Raw genomic sequence first — 25,846 nt, forward strand, 5'->3', positions numbered from 1 at the left:
CAGGAGATCGAGACCATCCTGGCTAACACAGTGAAACCCCGTCTCTACTAAAAATACAAAAAATTAGCCGGGCGTGGTAGCGGGCGCCTGTAGTCCCAGCTACTTGGGAGGCTGAGGCAGGAGAATGGCGTGAACCCGGGAGGCGGAGCTTGCAGTGAGCCGAGATCGCGCCACTGCACTCCAGCCTGGGGTACAGAGCGAGACTCCGTCTCAAAAAAAAAAAAAAAAAAAAAAAAAAATTAGCTGGGCATGGTGACACACACCTGTAGTCCCATAGTCCCAGCTACTTGGAAGGCTAAGGAACAAGAATCACTTGAACCTGGGAGGCCAAGTTTGCAGTGAGCTGAGATCACACCACTGCACTCCAGCCTGGGCGACAGAGCAAGATTCCTCAAAAAAAAAAAAAAAAAAAAAAAAAAATTACTTGGCTAATTTTTGTATTTTTAGTAGAGACTGGCTTTCACCATGTTGGCCAGGCTGGTCTCAAACTCCTGACCTCAGGTGATTTGCCCGCCTCTGCCTCCCGAAGTGCTAGGATTACAGGCCTGAGACACTGCGCCCAGCCTCTGAAGACCCACTTCTACTGCACACCTGTCATAGGCAGAAAGCAGCCCTGGGCTCCTGCTGCCCTCTGAGAGAGTCCTGGAAGATACTCTGTCCTTGGCCTTTGGGCCACATTCCATGGACTCCTGGTAAAGTCTCACTTCTCCCTTCCCTTCCACCAAAAGAGGAAAGAAGGAGAATTTAATGGCTGGGCACAGTGGCTCATGCCTATAATCCCAACACTTTGGGAGGCTAAGGCAGGAGGATCACTTGAGGCCAGAAGTTTGAGACCAGCCTGGGAAACGGTGAGACCCCATCTGTCCCCCTCCCCATCTCCCCATCAATGAACTTTATTACTTTCTCCTGCTAGGCTTTCCATATTGATCATGTTTTTGACTCTTGCTATTTCAACCATTCTTCAGCCATTAATTCGCACAATAACCCCCGTAAAGTAGGTACTATTATCATCATCACCAGCATCCCTCCTTTTTATAGAGGGGTACGGGCTCAGAGAGGTTGACAAACTTGACTTAGGACACTCAGCTGGATTTGAAGCCCTGCAGCCTGGCTCTAGAGCCCGCCTCCTAAACACTGCCCAGATCTAGCCTGGCACCGTGCCTCACACCTGTAACCCCAGCTCTCTGGGAGGCCAAGGCAGGCAGATTGCTTCAGCCCAGTTCGAGACCAGCCTGGGCAACACAGTGAGACTTGGTCTCTATTTATTTATTATTTATTTATATATATATATTTTTTGAGATGGAGTCTGGCTCTGTTGCCCAGGCTGGAGTGCAGTAGTGCAATCTTGGCTCACTGCAATTTTGGCCTCCCAGGTTCAAGCAATTCTTGTGCCTCAGCCTCCTGAGTAGCTGGGACTACAGGTGTGTGTCACCGTGCCCAGGTAATTTTTGTAGTTTTAGTAGAGACGGGATTTCGCCATGTTGATCAGGCTGGTCTCGAACTCCTGACCTCAGGTCGTCTACCCACCTCGGCCTCCTAAAGTGCTGGGATTACGGGTGTGAGCCACCGCATTCGGCCTTGTCTCTATTTAAATAAATAAATAACTGCCCAGCTCCACTTCCAATTTATTTCTTCCACTGCAACCTTGATGCTCCCTTCAGTCTTGCCCTGGAGAGGAATCTCACACAGGGGAAGGGCTGCTCTGATGTGCTGGAGAGCAGATGGACAGCGGTAGATAATATGGGGCCCTGGCTCCTGTGGACAGAGAACACACTTAGCACAGGACTAACATTTGCAGGCTCTAGGGCAGAAATACAAATGTCAGCTCCCATGCTCTGAGGGTCAACATTGAAAAACTATACGTAAAGCTTTTGAATAAGACAGTCTATCTTCCTTCCTTTATAAATGTACCTTTGTAAAGATCTGGAAGGGCAGGTCAAAGATGGAATTCTCAGGCTCCTCAGAGCTCCACACCAGCAAGCAGCAGCACCGGGTGGCTGGCCCAAGACCGGCACCCTGCTCTCTCCACCTCAGGCTTCACCCTGCACCATAAGGCTTTGCATGTGTGCATGGAAGCCCATTCCTGTCCAAACTCCCTGCAAACCCCTTTCTGACCCAAGTCACCCTTCCAGCATGGGAGTGCTCACAAGCTGCTGTGCAGCCCACCCTCTGAAGAAGTGACCCAGGCAAGGGTCTCCACAGGCCAGGGGCCTATGGGTTGGGAATTCCAGGGCCCTGTCCAACTGCAGTGTGGTCTCAAAGGCAGTGGCATGGGTTCTAGATGTGCACACCCATTCGGCTAACGGGCAGGAGGGAGCAGCTGGAGGAGGGCCAGGACGAAGCCCTCTAAAGGAAGGGCACGGCAAAGGTCTGCAGGCTTGCCCAGGTCTAAGGCAGGTCTAAAAATCCCACTTGAAGGGATGGAAAAAATATAATTTCCCATCAAGAAGCATGAAAAATACACTTCTAGGTCAGGCGTGGTGCCTCACACCTGTAATTCCAGCACTTTGGGAGGCGGAGGCAGGTGGATCACCTGAGCTCAGGAGTTCAAGACCAGCCTGACCAACATGGTGAAATCCCATCTCTACTAAAAGTACAAAAGTTAGCTGGGTGTGGTGGCACATGCCTGTAATCCCAGCTATTTGGGAGGCTGAGGCAGGAGAATCACTTGAACCTGGGAGGCGGAGATTGCAGTGAGCCACTGTAATCCCAGCACTTTGGGAGGCCAAGGTGGGTGGAACACTTGAGCCCAGAGGTTTGAGACCAACCTGGGCAACACAGAGAGACCCAATCCCTACAAAAAAAAATTTTAATATATACATTTAAAAATTTTTAATTAAAAAATATAAAATAAGGAAATAGAGGACATAATATATTACCTACAACTTATACCCTAATTAATAAAGGAGATTTCCCATTTTGTATGAGTAGATTTGTTTTTTTGAGATGGAGTCTCGCTCTGTTGCCCAGCTGGAGTGCAATGGTGCAATCTCAGCTCACTGCAACCTCTGCCTCCTGGGTTCAAGCAATTCTCCTGCCTCAGCCTCCCAAATAGCTGGGATTATAGGCACACAGTACCACGCCCGGCTAATTTTCATATTTTTAGTAGAGATGGGGTTTCACCATGTTGATCAGGCTAGTCTCAAACGTGTAGATTTTTATAACATATAAACATACATTTAAACAGAAATAAGCCAGGTGCAGTGGCTCACGCCTGTAATCCCAGCATTTTGGGAGGCCAAGGTGGGCAGATCACCTGAGGTCAGGTCAAGACCAGCCTGGCCAACATGGTGAAACCATCTCTACTAAAAATACAAAAATTAGCTGAGTGTGGTAGTGGGCGCCTGTAGTCCCAGCTACTTGGGAGGCTGAGGCAGGAGAATTGCTTGAACCTGGGAGGCGGAGGTTGTAGTGAGCCAAAATCGCGCCACTGTACTGTACAGCCTGGGCAACAGAGTGAGATTCCATCTCAAAAAAAAAAAAAAAATTAAAGTGCCTCCATTTTAAAAAAGATAAGAAACAACAATCAGATACTTCTCAATGTTTAGCTGTTAACACTCTTCTGCATCTCAGTTGGGCTTTAAAAGCGAGATTGAGACATAAGACTTGTTCTTTCCCAGCATAACCAGATGTGTCCATGCCCTTCTGGATCCAAATAAAATGTAAAGTTATCTTCCTCAAGGAGCACACCATAGACAATGTGTCTTTTCAGAATGTCTTTCCTTACATTAGAAAGATTGGGGGTTTTTTTGTTTTTGCGCGGGGGGACAGAATCTTGCTTTGTCGCCCAGGCTGGAGTGCAGTGGTGCGACCTCAGCTCACTGCAACCTCTACCTCCCAGGTTCAAGTGATTCTCCTGCCTCAGCCTCCCAAGTAGCTGGGATTACAGGCACCCACCACCACACCCGGCTAATTTTTGTATTTTTAGTAGAGATGGGGTTTCACAATGTTGGCGAGACTGGTCTCGAACTCCTGACCTCGGGTGACCCATCCCGTCCTCTCAAAGTGTTGGGATTACAGGCGTAAGCCACCACGCCCAACCTAGACAGATTGTTTTATAAGGGTTTAGAAAGAAAGGAAACTACATGAATGAGTACTTAGTCTCCTGCTCCTTGAAGTGGATGAATTGTTTTCTTTGGTTTCCAACACAGTCTGTTAAGAGTTGTAGCACGCCCCAAGAGTATGTGCATGTAGTGGAGCTGGGATGGGGAGGATTCCCAAGGGAATCTTTAGCTGTCACCCATGAACCATGCAGAGTGGAGAAGGACACTCAGCCTTTCTGTGGCTCTCACCTGCATGATTATTCTGGTGGCTGCAAAGGGCGATAGGCAGTAGGAGGAGACACCCCGTGACACCAAGAGCTGTGTCCAGACATGATCGTCTTGGCACAGCTTGAGGGTTTTCTACAGAAACTGGTAGAGATGCTAGACAGACACAAGATGCCAGCCAGCCTCCTTTGCGATTGGCTCTTAGAGGTGGAAAATGGTAAAGTCATCAGGCTCATTCTCCCTAGGACTAGAGGAACATGTTAATTATATTAAAGTAGATTAGTGGGCCGGGTGTGGTGGCTCATGCTTGTAATCCCAGCACTTTGGGAGGCCGAGGCGGGCGGATCATGAGGTCAGGAGATCAAGACCATCCTGGCTAACACGGTGAAACCCTGTCTCTACTAAGAATACAAAAAATTAGCTGGGCATGGTGGCGGGCGCCTGTAGTCCCAGCTGCTCGGGAGGCTGAGGCAGGAAAATGGCGTGAACCCAGGAGGTGGAGTTTGCAGTGAGCCGAGATCGCACCACTGCACTCCAGCTTGGGCAACAGTGTGAGACTCCGTCTCAAAAAAAAAAAAAAATGCAGATTAGAACGATTAAAATGATTACTGGTGATTACTGGTACTATTGCTGCAATAGTAAAAATACATCTTTTTCACCAATGTCTTTGTTTTTTTTTTAAATGTTCCACCGTCTTCTGACCATCATGGTTTATTTTTATTTTTATTTTATTTATTTATTTATTTTTTTGAGACACAGTCTCGCCGTCACCCAGGCTGGAGTGCAGTGGCTCGATCTCGGCTCACTGCAGCCTCTGCCTCCCAGGTTCAAGCGATTCTCCTGCCTCAGCCTCCTGAGTAGCTGGGACTACAGGCGCATGCCACCACATCTGGCTAATTTTTGTATTTTTGTAGAGACAGGGTTTTACCATGTTGGCCAGGATGGTCTCGATCTCCTGACCTCATGATCCGCCTGCCTCAGCCTTCCAAAGTGCTGGGATTACAGGCATGAGCCACCGTGCCCGGCCTCACCAATGTCTTTCACTCATGTATCTTTCTCCATGGACTTCACTTATTTATATATGGCATTTCATTCAACATGCAACAAACATTTATTAAGCAGCTACTGTGTGCCTAGTGCTGGGGGTACAGCTGTGAATACCATCAATATGGGGCTAGATGTGGTGGCTCACACCTGTAATCCCGGGGCTTTTTTTTTTTTTTTGAGATGGAGTTTCGCTCTTGTTGCCCAGGCTGGAGTGCAATGGCAAGATCTCAGCTCACCGCAACCTCTGCCTCCCGGGTTCAAACGACTCTCCTGCCTCAGCCTCCCAAGTAGCCGGGATTGCAGACATGCGCCACCACACCCGGCTAATTTTGTATTTTTAGTAGAGACAGGGTTTCTCCATGTTGGTCAGGTCTCAAACTCCCAACCTCAGGTGATCTGCCTGCCTCGGTCTCCCAAATCACTGGGATTACCGGCGTGAGCCACCATGCCCAGCCCTATCCCAGTGCTTTAGGAGGCGGAGGTGGGAGGATCACTTGAGGCCAGAAGTTTGCCTGGGCAACATAGTGACAGCTCATCTCTACAAAAAAATTGAAAATTAGCCAGGTGTGGTGGCAGGTGCCTGTCGTCCTAGCTACTCAGGAGGCTGAGGTGGGAGGATTGCTTTAGCCTAGGAGGTCGAGGTTGCAATGAGCTATGATTGTGCCATTGCACTGCAGCCTGGGTGACAGAGCAAGACCCTGCCTCTTAAAAGAAAAAAAAAAAAAAGCCCTGGCCAGGCGTGGTGGCTCATGCCTGTAATCCCAGCACTTTGGGAGGCCAAGGCTGGCGGATCACAAGGTCAGGAGTTCAAGATCAGCCTGGCCAATATGGTGAAACCCCGTGTCTACTAAAAATACAAAAATCAGCGGGGCATGGTGGCGGGCACCTGTAGTCCCAGTAACTTGGGGGGCTGAGTCAGGAAAATTGCTTGAACCTGGGAGGCAGAGGTTGCAGTGAGCTGTGATAGCACCACTGCACTCCAGCCCTCCAGCCTGGGCGACAGAGCAAGACTCTGTCTTAAAAAAAAAAAAAAAAAAAGAAAAGAAAAGCCCTTGCTGTATAGAATCCCTTAGGTTATGGATGGGGAGGAGGGCAGGGGTTTAGGAGGGGAGAAGCGGAAGGAGGAACAAAATAAAGAAGAGACAATTAGTTGGAGAGTGATAAATACCATAATGATATCATGGAACTAGGCTTACCAGATCAAACACTGGGCACCCAGTTCAATGTGAATTTCAGATAAGCAATGCATGATTTTTAAGTATAAATATGTCCTACACAGTATTTACACTAGAAAATTATAAATTTTTTTCTAAAATTTACATTGACCTGGGCAGCCTGCATTTTATTTGCTAAACCTGGCAACCCTAATTTGTGTGCTGGGTGGTGGTGAGTGGGCAATTTCAGATAGGCCTCTTTGTGGAGGTGACATTTGAGCTGGAACCTAAATGTAAAGAAGGAGCCAATCATTCAGGAATCTAGAACATCCCAGCACAGGGAACAGCAAGTATAAATGCTCTAAAGTGGAAATAAGCTTGGAGCTTAGAGGAACAGGAAGAAGGTGGGGTGGCGGAGCTGAGTGAGGGTGAGGAGAGGAGGGAAGCGGAAGGTGATGAGGGCAGGCAGGCTGGCAGGGGCCAGATCCCATATGGTTTGTGGGCTGTAATAAGAGTACCAAAACTTACATACCAGGCCAGGCGCGGTGGCTCACGCCTGGAATCCCAGCATTTTGGGAGGCCAAGGTGTGCGGATCACTTGAGGCCAGGAGTTCGAGACCTGTCTGGCCGTGTCTCCCTCTAAAATAGAAGCTCCAAGAGGGGCAGGAAGTTCTCTTCCGTCTTAGACCCTATGTGCACGACCTTGGATCGATCAACATTGAACACCTCCTACGTGCCAAGCCCTGACATCAAAATAGGTCACAAGCCAGCAGCCGCTCGCTGAATCTGTGTTCCTCTTTGGAAAACGAGAACCGTGAAGCCTGCTGGCATGGTCAGAGCCAAAGAGCATTGTCACTTGTGAGATCAGCGCAGAAACAGAGCGGGGCCCCGATTGGCCCTTCGAACTTGGGTGGGGCCAGAGCATTCCTGGCCCCGCCCCCTGCAGCGGGCCGCTCGCGCATGCGCTCTGGCCTCAGGCTCGCTGTCGCGCCATTTTGCCGGGGTTTGAATGTGAGGCGGAGCGGCGGCAGGAGCGGGTAGTGCCAGCTACGGTCCGCGGCTGGGGTTCCCTCCTCCGTTTCTGTATCCCCACGAGGTGAGGCGCGGGGCGTGCACGGCCTACCAGAGTGGCTCTTGGGGCCCAGCTGAGGAAGGGATGAGGCGCTCCCGGTACTAACGAGCGCTAGGGAGTGAGAACCGCGCCTCTGGGCGAGAGCGGAATGTGGGCCCGGGGTTCGGGCGGTGCGCTCAGGCAAGGTCTTCGGCTTCCCTAGGCAGCGCTTGCCGCGCCTCGCGGCGTCCTAGGTCTCTGGCCCAGGTGCGGCGACCCCAGGGCCTGTGAGGGCTGAGGGCAACTGAGGCGCGGCCTAACGCGAGCCTGCGGATTGCCCGCCCTTTCCTCTCCATCACGGCGCTGATTGGCTGCGCCGCCGCCTCTCCGCTCGGGAAGGCCGCTCCTTATTGGTCGCGCTCGCATGTCCATTCTCTGCGACGGTGGCTGCTAGCCGCGCGAGCTGGGTGTGCGGCGGCGAGGCCTTCCCGGGCGGGGACTGCGGGCGCGTGGAGCTGCGGCTGCCGCGCGTCGTCCCTTGCCCTAACTCTAGTGAAGCCCCCGAACTCCCCCTTCTCTAACCTCTGTACTTGTATCCCTGACTGTAAAACGGGCATCGTGATCTCACTTTGCTGAATTGTTTGTGAGAATTCTAGTCGGTACACCCGGGACATAGAAATCCCCTGTAACGCGGGTGGGGGGAGGGTTCCCTCGTTTTGGGAGAAACGCTGTGCTGTGGTGGTTCGGAGCATAGACTTTGGAATTAGATCGCCTGGGTTCATTCCAGACGTAGCCTCTCTTTAGGGGTGTAACTTGAGGCTGGTCACCTCATCTCACTGAGCCTCCATTTCCTTAGCTGCAAAATGGGGTTAATAACAGAATCTACCTCGGAAAGTGGCTTTGAGGATGCGCTGAGTTATTTACCGTGGTTTACAAAGGTTCCCTGGGAGCTGACGGTTGTTTATTCATCTCTCCCACCCATCTTTCTCCTTAGCCAGTGTGGCTTTCTGTTTCTTCCATATTCCAGGCTTATTCCGATTTAAAATTACTTGCACATGCCTTTTGTTTGCTGGGGAAGTACCAACATTTTTGCAAGGCAGGCCGCCTCTCCCAAGTTTCCCTCACCTTAGGCCTCCCCTAACCAACCTCTTCTTTTGTTTTCTTTTTCTTTTTTCTTTTTGAGAGAGAGAGTCTCGCTCTGCCTCCCAGGCTGGAGTGCAGTGGCGCGATCTCGACTCACTGCAACCTCCGCCTCCCGGATTCAAGCGATTCTCCTGCCTCAGCCTCCCGAATAGCTGAGACTACAGGCACACGCCACCACACCCGGCTAATTTTTGTATTTTTATTAGAGACGGGGTTTCACCATGTTGATCAGGCTGTCTAATCAACCTGTCTAGGACCTTTCTTCCATGGCTCTCCATCAACATCACCTGGTTTTAGTTACTTCATAGCATTTACTAACAATTACTATTGCTTACTTGTTATCTTTCTCAACTGCTAGAATGTAAGCTGTTTGAGAGCAAGGACCTTGTCTGTCTTGCTTACTTCTCTCTCCCTGGTGGGTGCCATCCCACCTGTGCTTGCCACATGGTAGATGCACAAGTATTATTCTTCCTTGGAGGCACAGAAGGGGACCCTTTAGTCTTGGATTCCACCAATTGCTCTTTTTCTCACCTTGGGCCCACATAGTCATATCTTTGGCCTTTCTTTGTGTGTGTCTCTTTTTTTTTTTTTTCGGCATGCTTTCAGAGGATCCTAATGGACCTCGTCTCTCCGCTCCTACAACCCTTTATCTTTCACTTCTTACCATCAGTGCAAGGGAAGTCTCTCTCCCCTTCTGATTACTTCTGCTGGTTGGGGTCTGGGACAGGATTGGATGGATGCAAGAGCAGTGCTCTAGTTTTGGAATTAATTTGTTTCTTTATTCATTTAATAACTTTATTGAGCATCCACTTAATCTCTGGGAATATAGTGAAAAAACAAAAATGGACAAGGTCCCTTCCCTTGAGGACCATGTATTCTCGTGGGCGAAAGAAAAAACATTAGATAATTTCAGATAGTGACAGAATTATGTGACAGGTGAAGAAGGCTTTTCTGAGGAGGTGACATTTGGGTAGAGACCAGCCATTAAAAGGTGAGGGGCAGAACATTCCAGGTAGAGGGAATAGAAGGCTCAAGGCTCAAGGACAGGAACCGGCTTGGAATATTGAAATATTTAAGGAATATCTTAGGTTCCTAGAGTGTTATATGAAGAAGGGAGAAATATCCAGGACCCGGATCATAGAAGGCTTTGTAGGCAATGTAAGGAGTTTGGATTTGATTCTAAGTGGTATATTCCTATGGTTAGAAAGCAGAGGGTAGGTTGAGGTGTTGGGATATGTTCTTCATGTGTGGGTGCCAGATAGTTTTCATTCATTGGATCTCTTTCCCTCTTCCCAAATGTAAGGCCTCGGGAATGGTTCTCTAATGTGTTGAGGACATATCTAAGAAAAAGGCAGACATCTTGGATCAGCTTATGTCACAGATGTCTGTGAGATGGCTTTGGAAAACAAAGCTTTTATTCCAGAAATCTCCACCTGTAATTGAGGGCCTGTGGGAAGATGCTAGACTTAGGTCTGGCCATTCATTCAACAAGAAGAACTTGGAAATTTAGATGTCTGTCATAACTGATTTATTGTGATGCTTTTTTAAGTTTCTTAATTGTGTATTGGTAGAGATTTCCAAAGATAGTTACGTGGAGAAAGAAAAATATCACCCCCTCATTTAAAGGTGATAAAAATGAATTCTTATCTTCTCCCTCCCTTTTTTTTTTGGAGACACCATCTCACTGTGTTGCCTGGGCTGACCTGGGCTCAGTCTATCCTCCTACCTCAGCCTCCCGAGTAGCTAGGACTACAGGCGTGCACCACCACACTCAACTAATTTTTATATTTTTTTTGTAGAGATGGCACCATGTTGCCCAGGTTGGTCTCAAACTCCTGGACTCAACCAATCTGCTTACCTTGGCCCCCCAGTGAGCTGAGATTACAGGCATGAGCCACCCTACCTGGCCAAAATGAATTCTTTGTTTCTAGTTTGAGTCATTTTTAGATCAGTAACACTTTTTGCATTTATATATTGCTAATATTTCAGAGTGTCAAAGTACCTTTACTTGTGGTTGCATAAGATAATTAGAGCTTGATCTTGTTGATAATTATGAATACCTGTAAAATGTTCTCTAAAAGTCCCTGATTTCTCTTATTTTCTCAAATTAAGGATAAGCTTAAAATTCGGTTTTATAGACTATATCTGCAAGGCGATATAAAAAGGATTTGTTGACAAATAGTTCCTTAAAGAATATTCCCAAAGAATAAACTTTGGAAGGCCAAGGTGGGCGGATCACTTGAGCTCAGGAGTTCCAGACCAGCCTGGGCAACACGGGAACCACGTCTACAGAAACAACACAAAAATTAGCCAGGTGTGGTGGTGTGTGCCTGTAGTCCCAGCTACTTGGGAGGTTGAAGTAGGAGGATGGCTTGAGCCCAGGAGGCAGAGGTTTCAGTGGGCCAGAATTACACCACTGCATTTCTCCAGCCTAGGTAACAGACCCAGACCCTGTCTCAAAAAGAGTATTAAGATTCTGGGATCTATGTAGTATTTTAACTTTGAGGGATTATAACATGCGTATTTATATAACCCCTCACTTTTTTTTAAACTTAAAAATAGTCCTACCCTAGCATCTCAACTTAATCATTTTAGGTTTCATTCTATTATGTGGTTTTATTTATTTATTTTTATTTTATTTTATTTTATTTTTGGAGACAGGGTTTCACTCAGTCACCCATACTGGACTGCAGTGGCAAGACCTCAGCTTATTGCAGCCTAGACCTCCCGGGCTCAAGCAATCCTCCTGCCTCAACTTCCCTAGTAGCTAGGACCACAGGAGGGTATCACCAAGCCCAGCTAATTTTTTTTTTTTTTTTTTTTTTTGAGATGGGAGTTTCACTTTTGTGGCCCAGGCTAGAGCTAGAGTGCAATGGTGCAGTCTTGGCTCATTGAAACCTCTGCCGCCCGGGTTCAAGCAATTCTCCTGTCTCAGCCTCCTGAGTAGCTGGGATTACAGGCGCATGCCACCACGCCCGGCTAATTTTTTTTTTTTTTTTTTGTATTTTTAGTAGAGACGGGGTTTCATCACATTGGTCAGGCTGGTCTCGAACTCCTGACCTCAGATGATCCACCTGCTTCGGCCTCCCAAAGTGCTGGGATTACAGACGTAAGCCACCGCGCCCGGCCTGAGCCCAGCTAATTTTTAAAATTTTTTGTAGAGACAGGATCTCACTGTTGTTGCCAAGTCTGGTCTTGAACGGTCCTTGGGGTCAAGTGATCATCCCATCTCCACCTCCCAAAGTGCTGGGATTACAGAAGTGAGCCACCTTGCTCAGCCTGTTGTGGTTTTAGAATCTAGAAGGTTGTGTCCACCTCTTTCTGTTTAACACAGTCAACCAACCAAAATAAAGATGAAGAATAATATTTTTGATGGAAACATCAAAGGTATCTAGCTTTTTAAAATAGTACAACAAATATATAACGGGTGCTCATCACTATTGTAAGGCTCTAGGGAGAGAGCAGTGAACAAAGCACAAAGTCCCTACTATCAGTGGAGTTTACAATCTAGTGAAGAGAGAAGCACAGTAAATGACAAAAGAAATTAATATGCCTGATAAAATGTACTTGGAAAATAGTAGAGTAAGGGCATGGAGAGTAACTGAGGTGAATGCTCTTTTAGATAGGATGGTGCAGCAAGGCATCTCTGAAAAAAAGATGACATTTGAAAAGAGTCCTTCCAGGCCAGGCACGGTGGCTCATGCCTGTAATCCCAGCACTTTGGGAGGCTGAGGCGGGCAGATCACCTGAGGTCAAGAGTTTGAGATTAGCCTGGCCAACACGGTGAAACCGCATCTCTACTGTAAGTACAAAACTCAGCCAGGCGTGGTGGCACGCACCTGTAGTCCCAGCTACTTGGGAGGTTGAGGCAGGAGAATTGCTTGAACCTGGGAGACGGGGACTGCAGTGAGCTGAGATCACGCCACTGCACTCCAGCCTGGGTGACAGAGCAAAGACCCCTGTCTCCAAAAAAAACAAGAGTCCTGAATGAGAATGAAGTGGGCAGTGCAAACCTTGTAGCTTTCCGTGGGCAGAGCTCTGCAGGCAGAAGGAATGGTAAGTACAGAACCCTGAAACAAAAGTAAAATCACTGGCATGTTTGAACAGGTAATACAGGATAAATTTTATCTTTTTTCAGAGACAGAGTCTTACACTGTTGCCCAGATTGGAATGCAATGGCATGATCATAGCTCACTGCAGCCTTAAAATTCTGAGCTTAACCAGTCCTTCTGCCTCAGCCTCCAGAGCAGCTGAGACTACAGGTGCTCGCCACCATGCCTGGCTAATTTTTTTTATTTATTGTAGAGACAGGGTCTCACTATGTTGCCCACGCTGGTCTTGAAATCCTAGCCTCAAGTGATCCTTCCGCCTCGGCCTTCCAAAGCGCTGGGATTACAGGCATGAGCCATTCTGCCAGGCCAGAACAAATCTAAAAATTCACTTTCTTGAAGTACTTTTGAATAAACAAATTTAATTGTGGCAGTTAAGTTGGTCATTTGTTCATCTGACATTCATGCAGCTGAGTTCCCACATTATGTTGGGGCTGCTAATGATTGATCTGAAGGGATAGTCTCCAGTCTTGACTGGAAACTCATGTTTTGCTGGGTGACTGACATGTTGTGACTTATCCTTTAGTTCATACAACAAATGCTTACTAAATATGTACTGTGTGCCAGGTAATGCTGAAGGTCCTGAGCATACAGACGAAAGTCCCTGCCCTCAGGAGCTTGCAGTCTAGTGTGTGTATGAGACGACAAAGAAGTTGATTTCAAATGAGGGTAATTGCTAACACAGTAAAACAAGGATGATGTAGATGGTAATCGTAGAAGGCCTTTTTGAAGAGTTGACAGTGGGCTGAGTGAATGGTGTCCATTATCAAATTAGAGGATGAGCATTATTATGGTCAGGGAGAACTCTTGTGGCCAGTTTGTAGAACAGAAGGCTTTTGTGCCTGGAATGTAGCAAGAGCCAGGAGGAGGTAGGAGATGAGGTCAGTAGATACCAGATTGCTTAGACCCTGCTGTGGTAAGGGATTTGGTGGTGGTGGTGGTTTTGGAGATAAGGTCTCACTCCCATTGCCCAGTCTGTAGTGCAGTGGCCTGATCACAACTCACAGCAGTCTCAATTTGCTGGATCTACAGGTGTGTGCCACCACACCTGGCTAATTTTTTGTATATTTAGTAGAGACAGGGTCTTGCTGTGTTAGCCCAGGCTGGTCTGAAGCCGGCTGAAGCAATCCACCTGCCTTGGCCTCCCAAAATGCTGGGCTAACAGGTGGCAGCCACTGCACCTGGCCAGGAGTTTGGGTGTTTAAGACAAGTAATTATGAGGAATCTAAGGAGTTTTAGTTGAGAAATATACAAATGCTAGAGAAACATAATGAAGAAAGTGAAATGCAGATTTATTAAGAAGTGTATTTTTAAAAATCAAGAAAATAAGCCCTGTGTGGTGGCATATGCCTGTAGTCCCAGCTATTCCAGAGGCTGAGGCAGGAGGATTGTTTGAGCTCAGGAGTTAGAATCCAATCTGGACAATACAGTGAGACCCCCTATCTCTCTCTCTTTTTTTTTTTTTTTAAAGACAAAATAGATCTGTAAATCTCCCCCTGCACCCTCCCCACCCAAGTTTCTAACAATCTGCCTTGCATGAATCCCCAAAGGTAGAATAAATTTGCATATGGCAAAGAAAGGCCAATTTCCTTTAACTCAGATACACTGATGTTAATGATTTAACTTGACCACAGCAAACTAACTTTTTTTTTTTTTTTTGAGACTGCGTTTCTCTCTTGTTGCCCAGGCTGGAGTGCAATGGCGCAATCTCACCTCATTGCAACCTCTGCCTCCCAGGTTCAAGCAATTCTCCTGCCTCAGCCTCCCAAGTAGCTGGGATTACAGGCATGTGCTACCATGCACGGCTAATTTTTAGTAGAGACGGGGTTTCACCATGTTGGCCAGGCTGGTCTCAAACTCTTTACCTCAGGTGATCTGCCCCTCTCAGCCTCCCAGAGTGCTGGGATTATAGGTGTGAGCCACCACACCTGGCCCAAACTTTCATGATTTCATAACCGATCCACCATTTCAATACTGAAAAAAGGAATAGGAAAATAAATGGATTAAATCATTGCTTTCCAAAGTGTGTTCTATTGAAAAGGGGTTCTATAGCCAAATAATGGGAGAGACTGGGCAATCCTCCCACCTTAGCCTCCCAAGTAGCTAGGACTACAGGGCCACACCACCACGCCCGGCTAATTTTTTGTAATTTTAGTAGAGATGGGGTTTTGCCATGTTGCCCAGGCAGGTCTTGAACTCCTGGGCTCAAGCGATCGTCTGCCTCAGCCTCCCACCAGTGGAGACTCTGGATTAATTGATGTAAACCAGTAACTTTGTGAGTTTAAGGTGCTTTGTATTGTGAATCTCCAAAGTGGGGCAGGATATAATGTGTAGCATTTTCCAAACTTGTGATATAAAAAACCATAAAGGGTATAGCCTCTCAATAGATTGTATGTGTGGTTTAATGGGACTTGATTTTCACACCTATAGAGTGGAACACCTGGATTAGAGGGAGTGATTAGGTAGGTGGTGGGATCTACTCAGTCAGAACATTAGCTTCCTGTGATAAACACATTTTCTAATTAAGGGGAAGGACTGCAGCATGTAGAATACAGATAATTCTCTTTAGAAGGTTGGGGTTTCTGGCTGTTGGGGAGTGCCCTGCATAAGCCCAGCATTAGATAATATTTTCTTATTTTCTGGCTCCCCACCGCTCGGTTGTCCTCTGGCTGCCCTCTTTTCACATCAGCCTTTCTATTGTGTTGTGAGTGCTTTCACTCTTGGTCAGCCGTCTGTCATTTCCACCTAAGAGGCAGCCTTGGGTAATAGAAAGAGGGTAGACCTACGGAGTTGGACTGATTTAAATCTGATCTTTATTTATTAACCATATATGGTTAATATATGTCAACCTGAGTGCCCTTCTTTGTGTGTAAAATCATTGTGTGGGATAAATGATATGAAGCCTATGAAAACATCTAGCATCGTGTGCCTGGTTCATACATGGGACACTTCCCCCATTCTGCAAACCATTACCAGCCCAAAGGTCCTCTACTCCACTTTCATTACATTTTTACCCACTTAAGAAAACCTTCATGACTTCCCCATACATTAAATCATGGCACTCTTCAGCCAAGTATGGAGGAACCTATATGATCTGGTCTTGATCTCCTAGCCCACTATTCTCTCTTCCCATCTCTGTTACTTTGCTCTCACAATTCATTTTGGCAGATGCGCCCTCATCCTACTTTGCCTATTCAGATACACATATTTTTCAAGGTTCAGCTCAAGGCTCAGGCTCTGGGAAACTCTTGGATGGCCACATAACCCCGTGACTCCCTTCTTAACTTTCTAACGTTTAAGGTGCTGTCTTTGTGATTCATTTGGCACTTCAGAGGACAAATGTTTCAGAATTTGGGATTTTTTTTGGATGCATGTACTGTGGATTATACAACATCCCCAGTGGGGCTTGGGGTAGCACCCTGTAATCAAACGTATTGATATTTCTTTAGTGAAACAAATTTGCATACTAAGTGAGATAAATCTATGTTGATAGCCTCAGGCAGTTCAGGCTGGTTTTGCTGCCAAGTGAGTTTGCCACATACTTGTTAAAAAACAAACTTTTAAGTTTTTTTATTTTTGGATTTCATCACTTTAGTAAAGGGTATATAGGCCTGTACTTGGCATTTCAGTTGTGTCTTGTCTTCTGAACTATTATAGAAGCTCCTTCTAGGACAGGAACTTGATTGCATATTGTCATAGGCATTTTAAAAATAAATGGGTCCCGGTATGGTGGCTCATGCCTGTAATCCCAGTGTTTTGGGATGCCGAGGCAGGAAAATTGCTTGAGGTCAGGAGTTCAAGACCAGCCTGCGCAATATGGTGAAACCCCATCTCTACAAAAAATACAAAAATTAGCCAGGCATGGTTGATTGCGCCTGTAGTCCCAGCTACTCAAGAGGCTGAGGTGGGAGGTTGGGGCTTGAGCCCTGGAGGTTGAGGCTGTGGTGAGCTATGATCATGCCCCTGCAGTCCAACCTGGGCCACAGAGCAAGACTCTGTCTGAAAAAATAATAAAAATTTTTAAATTCCTTACTGTAAATGTATGAGATATGTGATTGTAAGATTAGAAAAGTATGAAGAGAATAAAACTCTCCTTATATCTATCACCTAGATGTTATCACTGTTCTACATTTTGGAGTGTGTTTTTTGTTTTCTTCTATATGTGAAGTTTTTTTGCATAATTTGAATTATGATATCCTTGAACTTTTTCCACTGACCTTTTTTACATTTTACAAAAATTGTGTGTTTAGTTTTTTTCTTCTTTTTCATAGAAGCCTCTGGTTAATTTGGTGCATGATTTCCCTGAAAGGGCTCCACTTTCCCATCTACATGTGGCTATATATCTAAAAGCTGCCTAATGGAATCTAAGCATAAGTGGAGTTTTCTAAAATCGCTTTTTTTTTTTTTTTTTGGAGACAAAGTCTCACTCTTTCTGAGGCTGGAATGCAGTGGCACAATCTTGGTTCACTGCAGCTTCTGCCTCCAGGTTCAAGCGATTCTCCTGCCTCAGCCACCCAAGTAACTGGGATTACAGGTGCATGCCACCATGCCCGGCTGATTTTGTATTTTTAGTAGAGACAGGATTCACCATGCTGGCCAGGCTGGTCTCAAACTCCTGACCTCAGGTGATCCACCCCCCTCAGCCTCCCAAAGTGCTGGGATTACAGGCGTGAGCAACCGCGCCCGGCCTAAAATAGCTTTATTGAAGTACAATTTACATACTATAAGATTTATCCATTTTAAGTGAACTGTTTGGGAAATGTTAGTAAATTTATGTAGATTATGCATGTGTCACCACAGTCCAATTTTAGAACACTCTGTCACCCCCAAAAAGTTCCCTCAGTTTGCACCTAATTTTATCATCTCACCAACAAGTTGGAGACCATAAAGCTCAATTGATAAGATTCCCAGGATTTGTGATCTGTTGGTAATCATGCACATCTGACACTTGTACTCTGTGTATGTGCTGTTTCTGTGTGTTTTTTTTTTTCATTTTCCTTTTAATTGAGTGGGTTCAGACTCCTTTTTTTTTCCCATTTTTAATGGACAAAATTGTATATATTTGTGGTATGCATGTTTTGAAATATGTATACATTGTATAATGGCTAAATCAAGCTAATTAACATATTACTTCACATGCTGTGTGTGTGTGTGTGTGTGTGTGTGTGTGTGTGTGGTGAAAGCACTTAAAATATACCCAGTAATTTTCAAGTGTACATTATTATAGTCACCTTGTTGTACAATAAATCTCTTGAACTGTGTATTTCTTAGCCTATGTTGTTACTAGTTAAATCGACGTAGGCCATTTAGTTAGCTTAAAATTTGTGGGCTGGGCACGGTGGCTCACGCCTGTAATCCTAGCACACTGGGAGGCCAAGGCAGGAGGATCACTTGAGTCCAGGAGTTTGAGACCAGCTTGGGCAACATTGTGAGACCCTGTCTCTACAAAATTTTTTTTTTAGTTTGTCATCTGTTAGATGTGAAGTTTTTTGGTCAGTTATAAGCATATTATGTGATTTAGTTTTGTTTAAGCTTTAAATATGAAAACTTCTAGAATCATATAATCTTAGCTGTCATCTTCTGAACTCTAGAATTTATCTCCCTAGATGCAAATTCTTAGCACTTTGTAGTATTTGCGATTACATGTTGTACATGAAGGAATTTCTTGTTTCTTTAATCTCAGAACTTTATGTGGGATATTTATTTGCTGTTTAAAATTTTAATTTCTCATTGTGGGGCCTTTTTTTTTTTTTTTTTTTTTTTTTAAAGACAGGTCTTGCTCCGTCACCCAAGTTGGAGTGCAGTGGCACCATCTCAGCTCACTGCAACCTCTGCCCCCAGGCTCAAGACATCTTCCCACCTCAGCCTTCCGAGTAGCTGGGACTGAAGGCACCCACTACCATGCCTGGCTAATTTTTTGGGTTGGTTGGTTGGTTTGTTTTGAGACGGAGTTTTGCTCTTATGGCCCAGGCTGCAGTGCTATGGTGCGATCTCAGCTCACTGAAACCTTTGCCTCCGGGTTCAAGCGATTCTCCTGCCTCAGCCTCCCAAGTAGCTGAGATTACAGGCTCCTGCCACCATGTCCAGCTAATTTTTGTGTTTTTAGTAGAGACGGGATTTTACCATGTTGACCAGGCTGGTCTCAAATTCTTGACCTCAGGTGATCCGCCTGCCTCAGCCTCCCAAAGTGCTGGGATTACAGGCATGAGCCACCATGCCTGGCTTCAATTTTTTTGTAGTTTTGGTAGAGATGGGGTCTCACCCTGTTGACAGGCTGGTCTCTTAACTCCTGAGCTCAAGCAGTCCACCCACCTCAGCCTCCCAAAGTGTTGGGATTTACAGGCCTGAGCCACTGCCCGGGCTCCTTATGGGGCTTCTTTAATAAGTTCCTCCAGTGATTTTTTTTTCTTAACCTTTATTAGCCCTTTCCCATAGCATTAAATCATATAAACTTCTTGGTGACTTCGAGCAGTCCTTCAGCTTTTTTTTCTATGACTATCTTTTTGAAATTTTGGGATTTTTTTTCATCTCCCTTATCACAAAATTGTCTCACTATTGTTTTTGGGGAAAAAGGCACATCTCATTTGCTGGACTCTTGTCTCAGAGTCTGGTTTACTGCCCATATAAAAAACAACAGATGGATGACTTTCAGAGAGAATAACCCATAATATAAACGGATTTTTTTAAATGTAAATCACTTTTTCCGTAAGTGACCAGTTATCCAAACCTTATTTTATATTTTAGATCCTATAGCAATGGAACTCAGCGATGCAAATCTGCAAACACTAACAGAATATTTAAAGAAAACACTTGATCCTGATCCTGCCATCCGACGTCCAGGTAAAGAAAATAAACGTTTTTTGGTTGATTAATTCCTTCAGGACAGGTGAGAGAAACCTATGTATTATCTGCCTCCTTATAAATATATTTTAAAAAATTCATACTTGGGTTCTCAAGCATCGTTTATAAGTGTTACAGCTGCTATACCATGGTGTGTTGTTTCTTTTTTGAGTAAAATAGCTTTTATTTGGCATCTTCTGGGATTAAAAAGTACTAGTTTTCGGATAAAAAGTACTGACATGTTTAGAATGCTTTGTCTTTGACCTTTTCCAAAATACCCACTTAAAACATGCCTGCTTTAGGCCGGATGCGGTGGCTCACACCTGTAATCCCAGCACTTTGGGAGGCCGAGGCAGGCGGATCACGAGGTCAGGAGATGGAGACCATCCTGGCTAACACGGTGAAACCCCGTCTCTACTAAAAGTACAAAAAATTAGCCGGGCGTGGTGGCGGGTGCCTGTGGTCCCAGCTACTCAGGAGGCTTAGTCAGGAGAATGGCGTGAACCCCGGAGGCAGAGCTTGCAGTGAGCCGAGATTGCGCCACTGCACTCCAGCCTGGGCGACAGAGCAAGACTCCGTCTCAAAAAAAAAAGCCTGCTTTAGAGATAAAATAATTAGGGCATAGAAAGGAGAGTAATTGCCTAAAAAGTGATTAAGTGAATGAAGCCAAGTAATCAGTTACTGTCTCTTAATTTTCTATTGGGTTTGATTTAACTAATCTATTTTAAGACCTAGAGCTTTTTTTTTCCTTCCTGAATCTGACCAGATTCCATTAAAAACTTAGAATTAAAATTCTGAACTCAGGTGTTCACAGGACTCAGATGTTAAGTTAAATGAGGGAGATAGGCCAAGTGGAGACTGGTAATATCAGGAGAATACATGTCCTGATTAAGTGGCAAGTACTTTTTGGAACTAGCTAATTTTGGGGATTCAGACTAGTTTTGCAAGATCAGATTTCCAGTTTTGCTTGAAAAATAAGGATATTTATATGAAGTGCCCTCATTTTTAAATGTTAGCAAGTAACTTCAAAAGATTTTGGGGCCGGGCGCGGTGGCTCACGCTTGTAATCCCAGCACTTTGGGAGGCCGAGGTGGGCAGATCACGAGGGCAGGAGATCGAGACCATCGTGGCTAATATGGTGAAACCCCTTCCCTACTAAAAAATACAAAAACTTAGCCGGGCGTGGTGGCACACACCTGTAGTCCCAGCTGCTCAAGAGGCTGAGGCAGGAGAATTGCTTGAACCTGGGAGGTGGAGGTTGCAGTAAGTTGAGATTGCGCCACTGCACTCCAGCCTGGGTGACAGAGCGAGACGTAGTCCCCCAAAAAAAAAATATTTTGAAACACAGCCAGGGTTGGTGGTCACGCCTTTAATCCCAGTAATTTGGGAGCCCAAGGCAGGAAGATCCCTTGAGTCCAGGAGTTCGAGACCAGCCTGGGCAACATAGCAAGATCCTGTCTCTACAAAAAATTTAAAAATTAGCCAAGTGTGGTGATGTGTGCCTGTATTCCTAGCAACTGGGGAGGCTGAGACAAAAGCTTCACTTATACCCAAGAGGTCGGAGCTGCAGTGAGTTATGATCATGTCAGTGCACTCTAGCCTGGGTGACAGAGGGAAATCTTGTCTTTAAAAAAAAAAAAAAAAAAAAAAGCCAGGTGCATTTGCTCACGCTTGTAATCCCAGCATTTTGGGAAGCCAAGGCAGGTGGATCATGAGGTCAAGAGATCTAGACCATCCTGGCCAATGTGGTGAAACCCTGTCTCTACTAAAAATACAAAAATTAGCTGGGCGTGGTGGTGCACGGCTGTAGTCCCAGCTACTTGGGAGGCTGAGGCAGGAGAATTGCTTGAACCCAGGAAGCGGAGGTTGCAGTTAACCGAGGCCACTGCACTCCAGCCTGGTGACAGAGCAAGACTCCGTCTCAAAAGAAAAAAAAAAATTGGACAGGCACATTTGCTCACGCCTGTAATCCCAGCACTTTGGTAAGCCCAGGAGGGCTGATCACCTGAGGTCAGGAGTTTGAGACCAGCCTGGCCAACATGGTGAAACCCTGTCTTTACTAAAAATACAAAAATTAGCCAGGCATGGTAGCATGCGCCTGTAACCCCAGCTACTTGGGAGGCTGAGGTGCAAGAATCACTTGAACCCGGGAGGTGGAGGTTCCAGTGAGCCAAGATCGCCCAACTGCACTCCAGCCTAGGTGACAGAGTGAGACTTTGTCTCAAAAAAAAAAAAAAATTGAAATACAGTGCAAGCCAAACTACTTCTGGGCCAGATATATCTTGTGAGCAGTCAGTTATTGATCCTTGATATGGGCCATATTAAAATGCTCTTGACCTGTTTCTTCAAAACTTACCAATGTGCATGCTCATAGAGGATGTTGGAAGGGTTCCATGAGGAAGAGAATGTGTGTTATATATTATGTATGATGACTAGAATCATGAACATGTTAATGCATCTATCCTCTTCTAGAAAAGTCTTTGTGATTTTTGAGAGGGAAAATTAGTTTATTAGTGTATAAAGAAATAATGTGTTCCTGGATAAAGGGAAGTTAATGGCTCTAATCTTTAATCTTCTTAGACTTTCAAAGAAAGCTGTTGCCAACACTATTAAAAATTTTTTTTTTTTTTTTTTTTTTTTGGAGACGGAGTCTCCCTCTGTCGCCCAGGCTAGAGTGCAGTGGCGCCATCTTGGCTTACTGCAAGCTCCGCCTCCCGGGTCCACGCCATTCTCCTGCCTCAGCCTCCTGAGTAGCTGGGACTACAGGCGCCCACCACCATGCCTACCTAATTATTTGTATTTTTAGTAGAGACAGGGTTTCACCGTGTTAGCCAGGATGGTCTCCATCTCCTGACCTCGTGATCCAGCCGCCTCAGCCTCCCAAAGTGCTGGGATTACAGGCGTGAGCCACCGTGCCCGGTGGAAAAATTATTATTATTATTATTATTATTATTTATTTATTTATTTATTTATTTTTGAGACGGAGTCTCACTCTTGCCCAGGCTGGAGTGCAGTGGGGCCATCTTGGCTCACTGCAAGCTCCACCTCCCGGGTTCACCCCATTGTTGTGCCTCAGCCTCCCGAGTAGCTGGGACTACAGGCGCCCGCCACCACACCCGGCTAATTTTTTGTATTTTTAGTAGAGACGGGTGTTTCACCAGGTTAGCCAGGATGGTCTCGATCTCCTGACCTTGTGATCCACTCGTCTCGGCCTCCCATAGTGCTGGGATTACAGGTGTGAGCCACCGCACCCGGCCAATTATTTTTTTTTTAATAATGTGTGAGGCAAGAGTTCTGTTGCTTTATGTATTCAGGACAGAGTATAAAAATAATCTGGTATTTCTGGGAAGTTAGGAACATAGCATTTCTCAGGGATCGAGACTGACTGACTAGACTGACTCAACTAGACCTTTTGAGACTCCTTGAGTGCGCAGAAACATATGCATGTGAATATTGTGATAAGTTGAAAGAAATGAACACAGAAAGGAACAGACTCAAACTCACTTCCTGGATATTGATTACAATTTAGGAAAGAGACTTGGCAATTTATATGGGCTTTTCCTCAAATCATGGATGTAGTGTGTTGCCCTGTACAAAATGCTGGCTACTAAGTGGAGGAAACAAATTGTTCTGTACTCATATAAAACCATAGTATGTCCCCTCCTGAAAAACATTTTTCAGTTTAACAGTCCTCATCCTTCAAGAAAGACATGATAAGCACAAAGCAAGGAGAGTTTGAAAATATCAGTGAAACTCTTGGGACTCAATCAGAAAGAGGGAAGGTGTTAAATGATACATGAAATTAATTTTTCAAAAAATATTGGAATATTGGGTGTTTCCCTATGAAGCCAAAGGTAGAAAAAAATTAAGAGAAATACTGTACTGCCATCACATGTGATCATTAACCTAGGAAATTTATCCCAGAATGTAATCTGGGTTGAAAATATATTGGTAAATTTTTTGGATAAATTCATTGCTGGTATTAAGAAGTTTTTAGGTTTTTTTTTAGTTCGACAAGAAAGCTTAGGGCTGGTAAGGTAAAATAAGGACTGCACTAAAACTTTCAGTAGTGAAGCCTAGCTGTGTGATCTTGAACAAGTTACTTAACCTTAGTGCCTTGGTTTTTTAAATGCTATCTACTTTTCTGGGCAATAGTGACAACTAAATGAAATTTTATAATTTTACATATATAATATATATGTAAATCATTGGACCCATATGGCTAATAATAATATATTAGGATGAATTGACTCATTTGCTCTTCATCACTAGCCTATAAAAGAAATATTACTACTAATAGTACTAATAATACTCCTTTCTGAAATAAGACCTGGGTATATGAAGTCTTGAAGTCACTTAATCTGTCTGGGAAGCAGCTTCTCTTGCAGATGAGATGATCATCCAATTAGGCCACTGTATAGGTTTGTGAGAATCATGTGAGTTAATTGATGGTAAAGTTATTTGAAAACTGAAGCATTATTTAAGTTTAATGTAACATATATAATCCACTTAATAGATAAGAAAAGTGAGGCCCTGTAGACCCACAAATAACCTAATCTTTTCTCTTTTTTTGATATATTTATATATATATATTTGATATATATATAAGGTGGAAAGATTTTTATCTTAGTCTTTTAACATGAAAATTCTTTTACAGCTGAGAAATTTCTTGAATCTGTTGAAGGAAATCAGAATTATCCACTGTTGCTTTTGACATTACTGGAGAAGTCCCAGGATAATGTTATCAAAGTATGTGCTTCAGTAACATTCAAAAACTATATTAAAAGGAACTGGAGAATTGTAAGTATTTTGTGAATACATAATTTAATACCCTGTATGTTTATAAGGTTTATATAAGCAGTGTTCTTCAAAGATAAGGCACGTGCTTGTAGTCCCAACTACTCTGGAGGCTGAGGCGGAAGGATCACTTGAGTCCAGGAGTTCAAGGCTGCAGTGAGCTGTGATTGCACCACTGTACTCTAGCCTTTTAGTGACAGAATGAGACCTTGTCTCAAAAAAAAGGATTCAGATATGGATCAAAGATAAAGTTAAACAGGACGCTTTTCCAAAGCTTCTGTTATTTCATTTGAATTTATATAAATTTGTCCAGCTTCATACCTCGGGTTGCTAGGGAGTGAGACTTGGTCTTAATCTCCATTATGTTTGGAATTTACGCTTTACTCACCGCCTACTGAAGAGACATTGTGGGAAGACAGTCTGAATAAATGAAGTGATTTCTGATGTTGGAAAAATAAAGCTGAGAAGAAATCAGATACATAAAACATTTGCAGAATGCAAAATAATTTAGATTTCAACTTTTTGATAAGGTATTTTGCCCTATGTCTTGTGGGATATGTATATATATACTAATTTTGAGATTAAACCTATTTTATAACAGGTTTAATGATTAGTAAATTATAAATTAAGAAACAGGCATTTTTTTTCCTTAGCTTAGGACAGTGATTCTCAACTGGGGGCAGTTTGGCTCACCAGGGGACATTTGGCAGTATATTTGGAGACATCATAGCTGGAGGATTGCTACTGGAATCTAGTGGGTAGAGGCCAGAGATGCTGCTAAGCATCCTACAATGCACAAGATAGCTTTCCACAACAAAGAATTATCTGAGCCAAAATGTCAGTGATGCTAAGATTGAGAAGCCCTGGCTCATGATAGAGAAAAAGATGAGGCTTTTCTATAGTGATAGCAGTTATGATGTTACAAAGTATTAGCAGTTGACAAAAATTACCAGTTTATCTAAAAAGTCAACTTTAAACTGCTCAAAAACATCTTAGAGTCTTACTTTTTTTCTCATTCCATAAAAGAGAGAGTAAATATTGTTTTAAGCCTGTATGATTTCTCAAGTATCACCATGAGTGGTAAAGAAATCTTAGAGGCCGGGCTTGGTGGCCCATGCCTGTAATTTCAGCACTTTGGGAGGCTGAGGTGGGTGGATTGCTTGAGCTCAGCAATTCAAGACCAGCTTGGGCAATAAAGTGAGATCCCATCTTTCCAAAAAATACAAAAATTAGCGAGGCATATGGTGGTGCCTGTAGTCCCAGCCATTAGGGAGGCTGAGATGAGGGGATCACTTGTGCCTGGGAGGCAGAGGTTGCAATGAACTGAGATGGTGCCACTGCACTTCAGCTTGGGCAACAGTGCCAGACACTGTCTTTTAAATCTCAGAATGTTTAAAAGTCCATCTCTACTGGTAGACATGCCAGCCCTCTCCCTCT

At 44.7% G+C, this 25,846-nt stretch overlaps 1 protein-coding gene and 1 long non-coding RNA gene across 5 annotated transcripts in view; one reads left to right on the top strand and one right to left on the bottom strand.

Annotated features, from left to right (window-relative positions):
* Positions 1-1,613: 1,613 nt before the first annotated feature.
* LOC100614156 (uncharacterized) lies at positions 1,614-7,338 on the bottom strand. Its single transcript, XR_676289.5, has 3 exons — positions 7,002-7,338; positions 4,293-4,515; positions 1,614-1,755 (listed from the first exon to the last, which is right to left on the bottom strand). It is a non-coding gene; the product is annotated as an uncharacterized LOC100614156 (long non-coding RNA).
* CSE1L (chromosome segregation 1 like) overlaps positions 7,321-25,846 on the top strand; it is a 50,232-nt gene continuing 31,706 nt past the window's right edge. For 2 of the 4 annotated variants that reach the window (XM_063803092.1, XM_054674796.2), the window contains exons 1-3: positions 7,446-8,827; positions 19,517-19,612; positions 24,270-24,412. In XM_063803092.1, coding sequence (XP_063659162.1) covers positions 19,528-19,612; positions 24,270-24,412 — 228 coding nt within the window. In that variant the 5' untranslated portion in view covers positions 7,446-8,827; positions 19,517-19,527. Of the gene's footprint in view, positions 8,828-19,516; positions 19,613-24,269; positions 24,413-25,846 lie in introns of all 4 variants that reach the window. The other 2 variants (XM_001166085.7, XM_016938090.4) reach the window with 2 other exon arrangements.

The sequence above is a fragment of the Pan troglodytes genome, chromosome 21 (genome assembly GCF_028858775.2).
Source record: "Pan troglodytes isolate AG18354 chromosome 21, NHGRI_mPanTro3-v2.0_pri, whole genome shotgun sequence".
NCBI lineage: Eukaryota > Metazoa > Chordata > Mammalia > Primates > Hominidae > Pan > Pan troglodytes.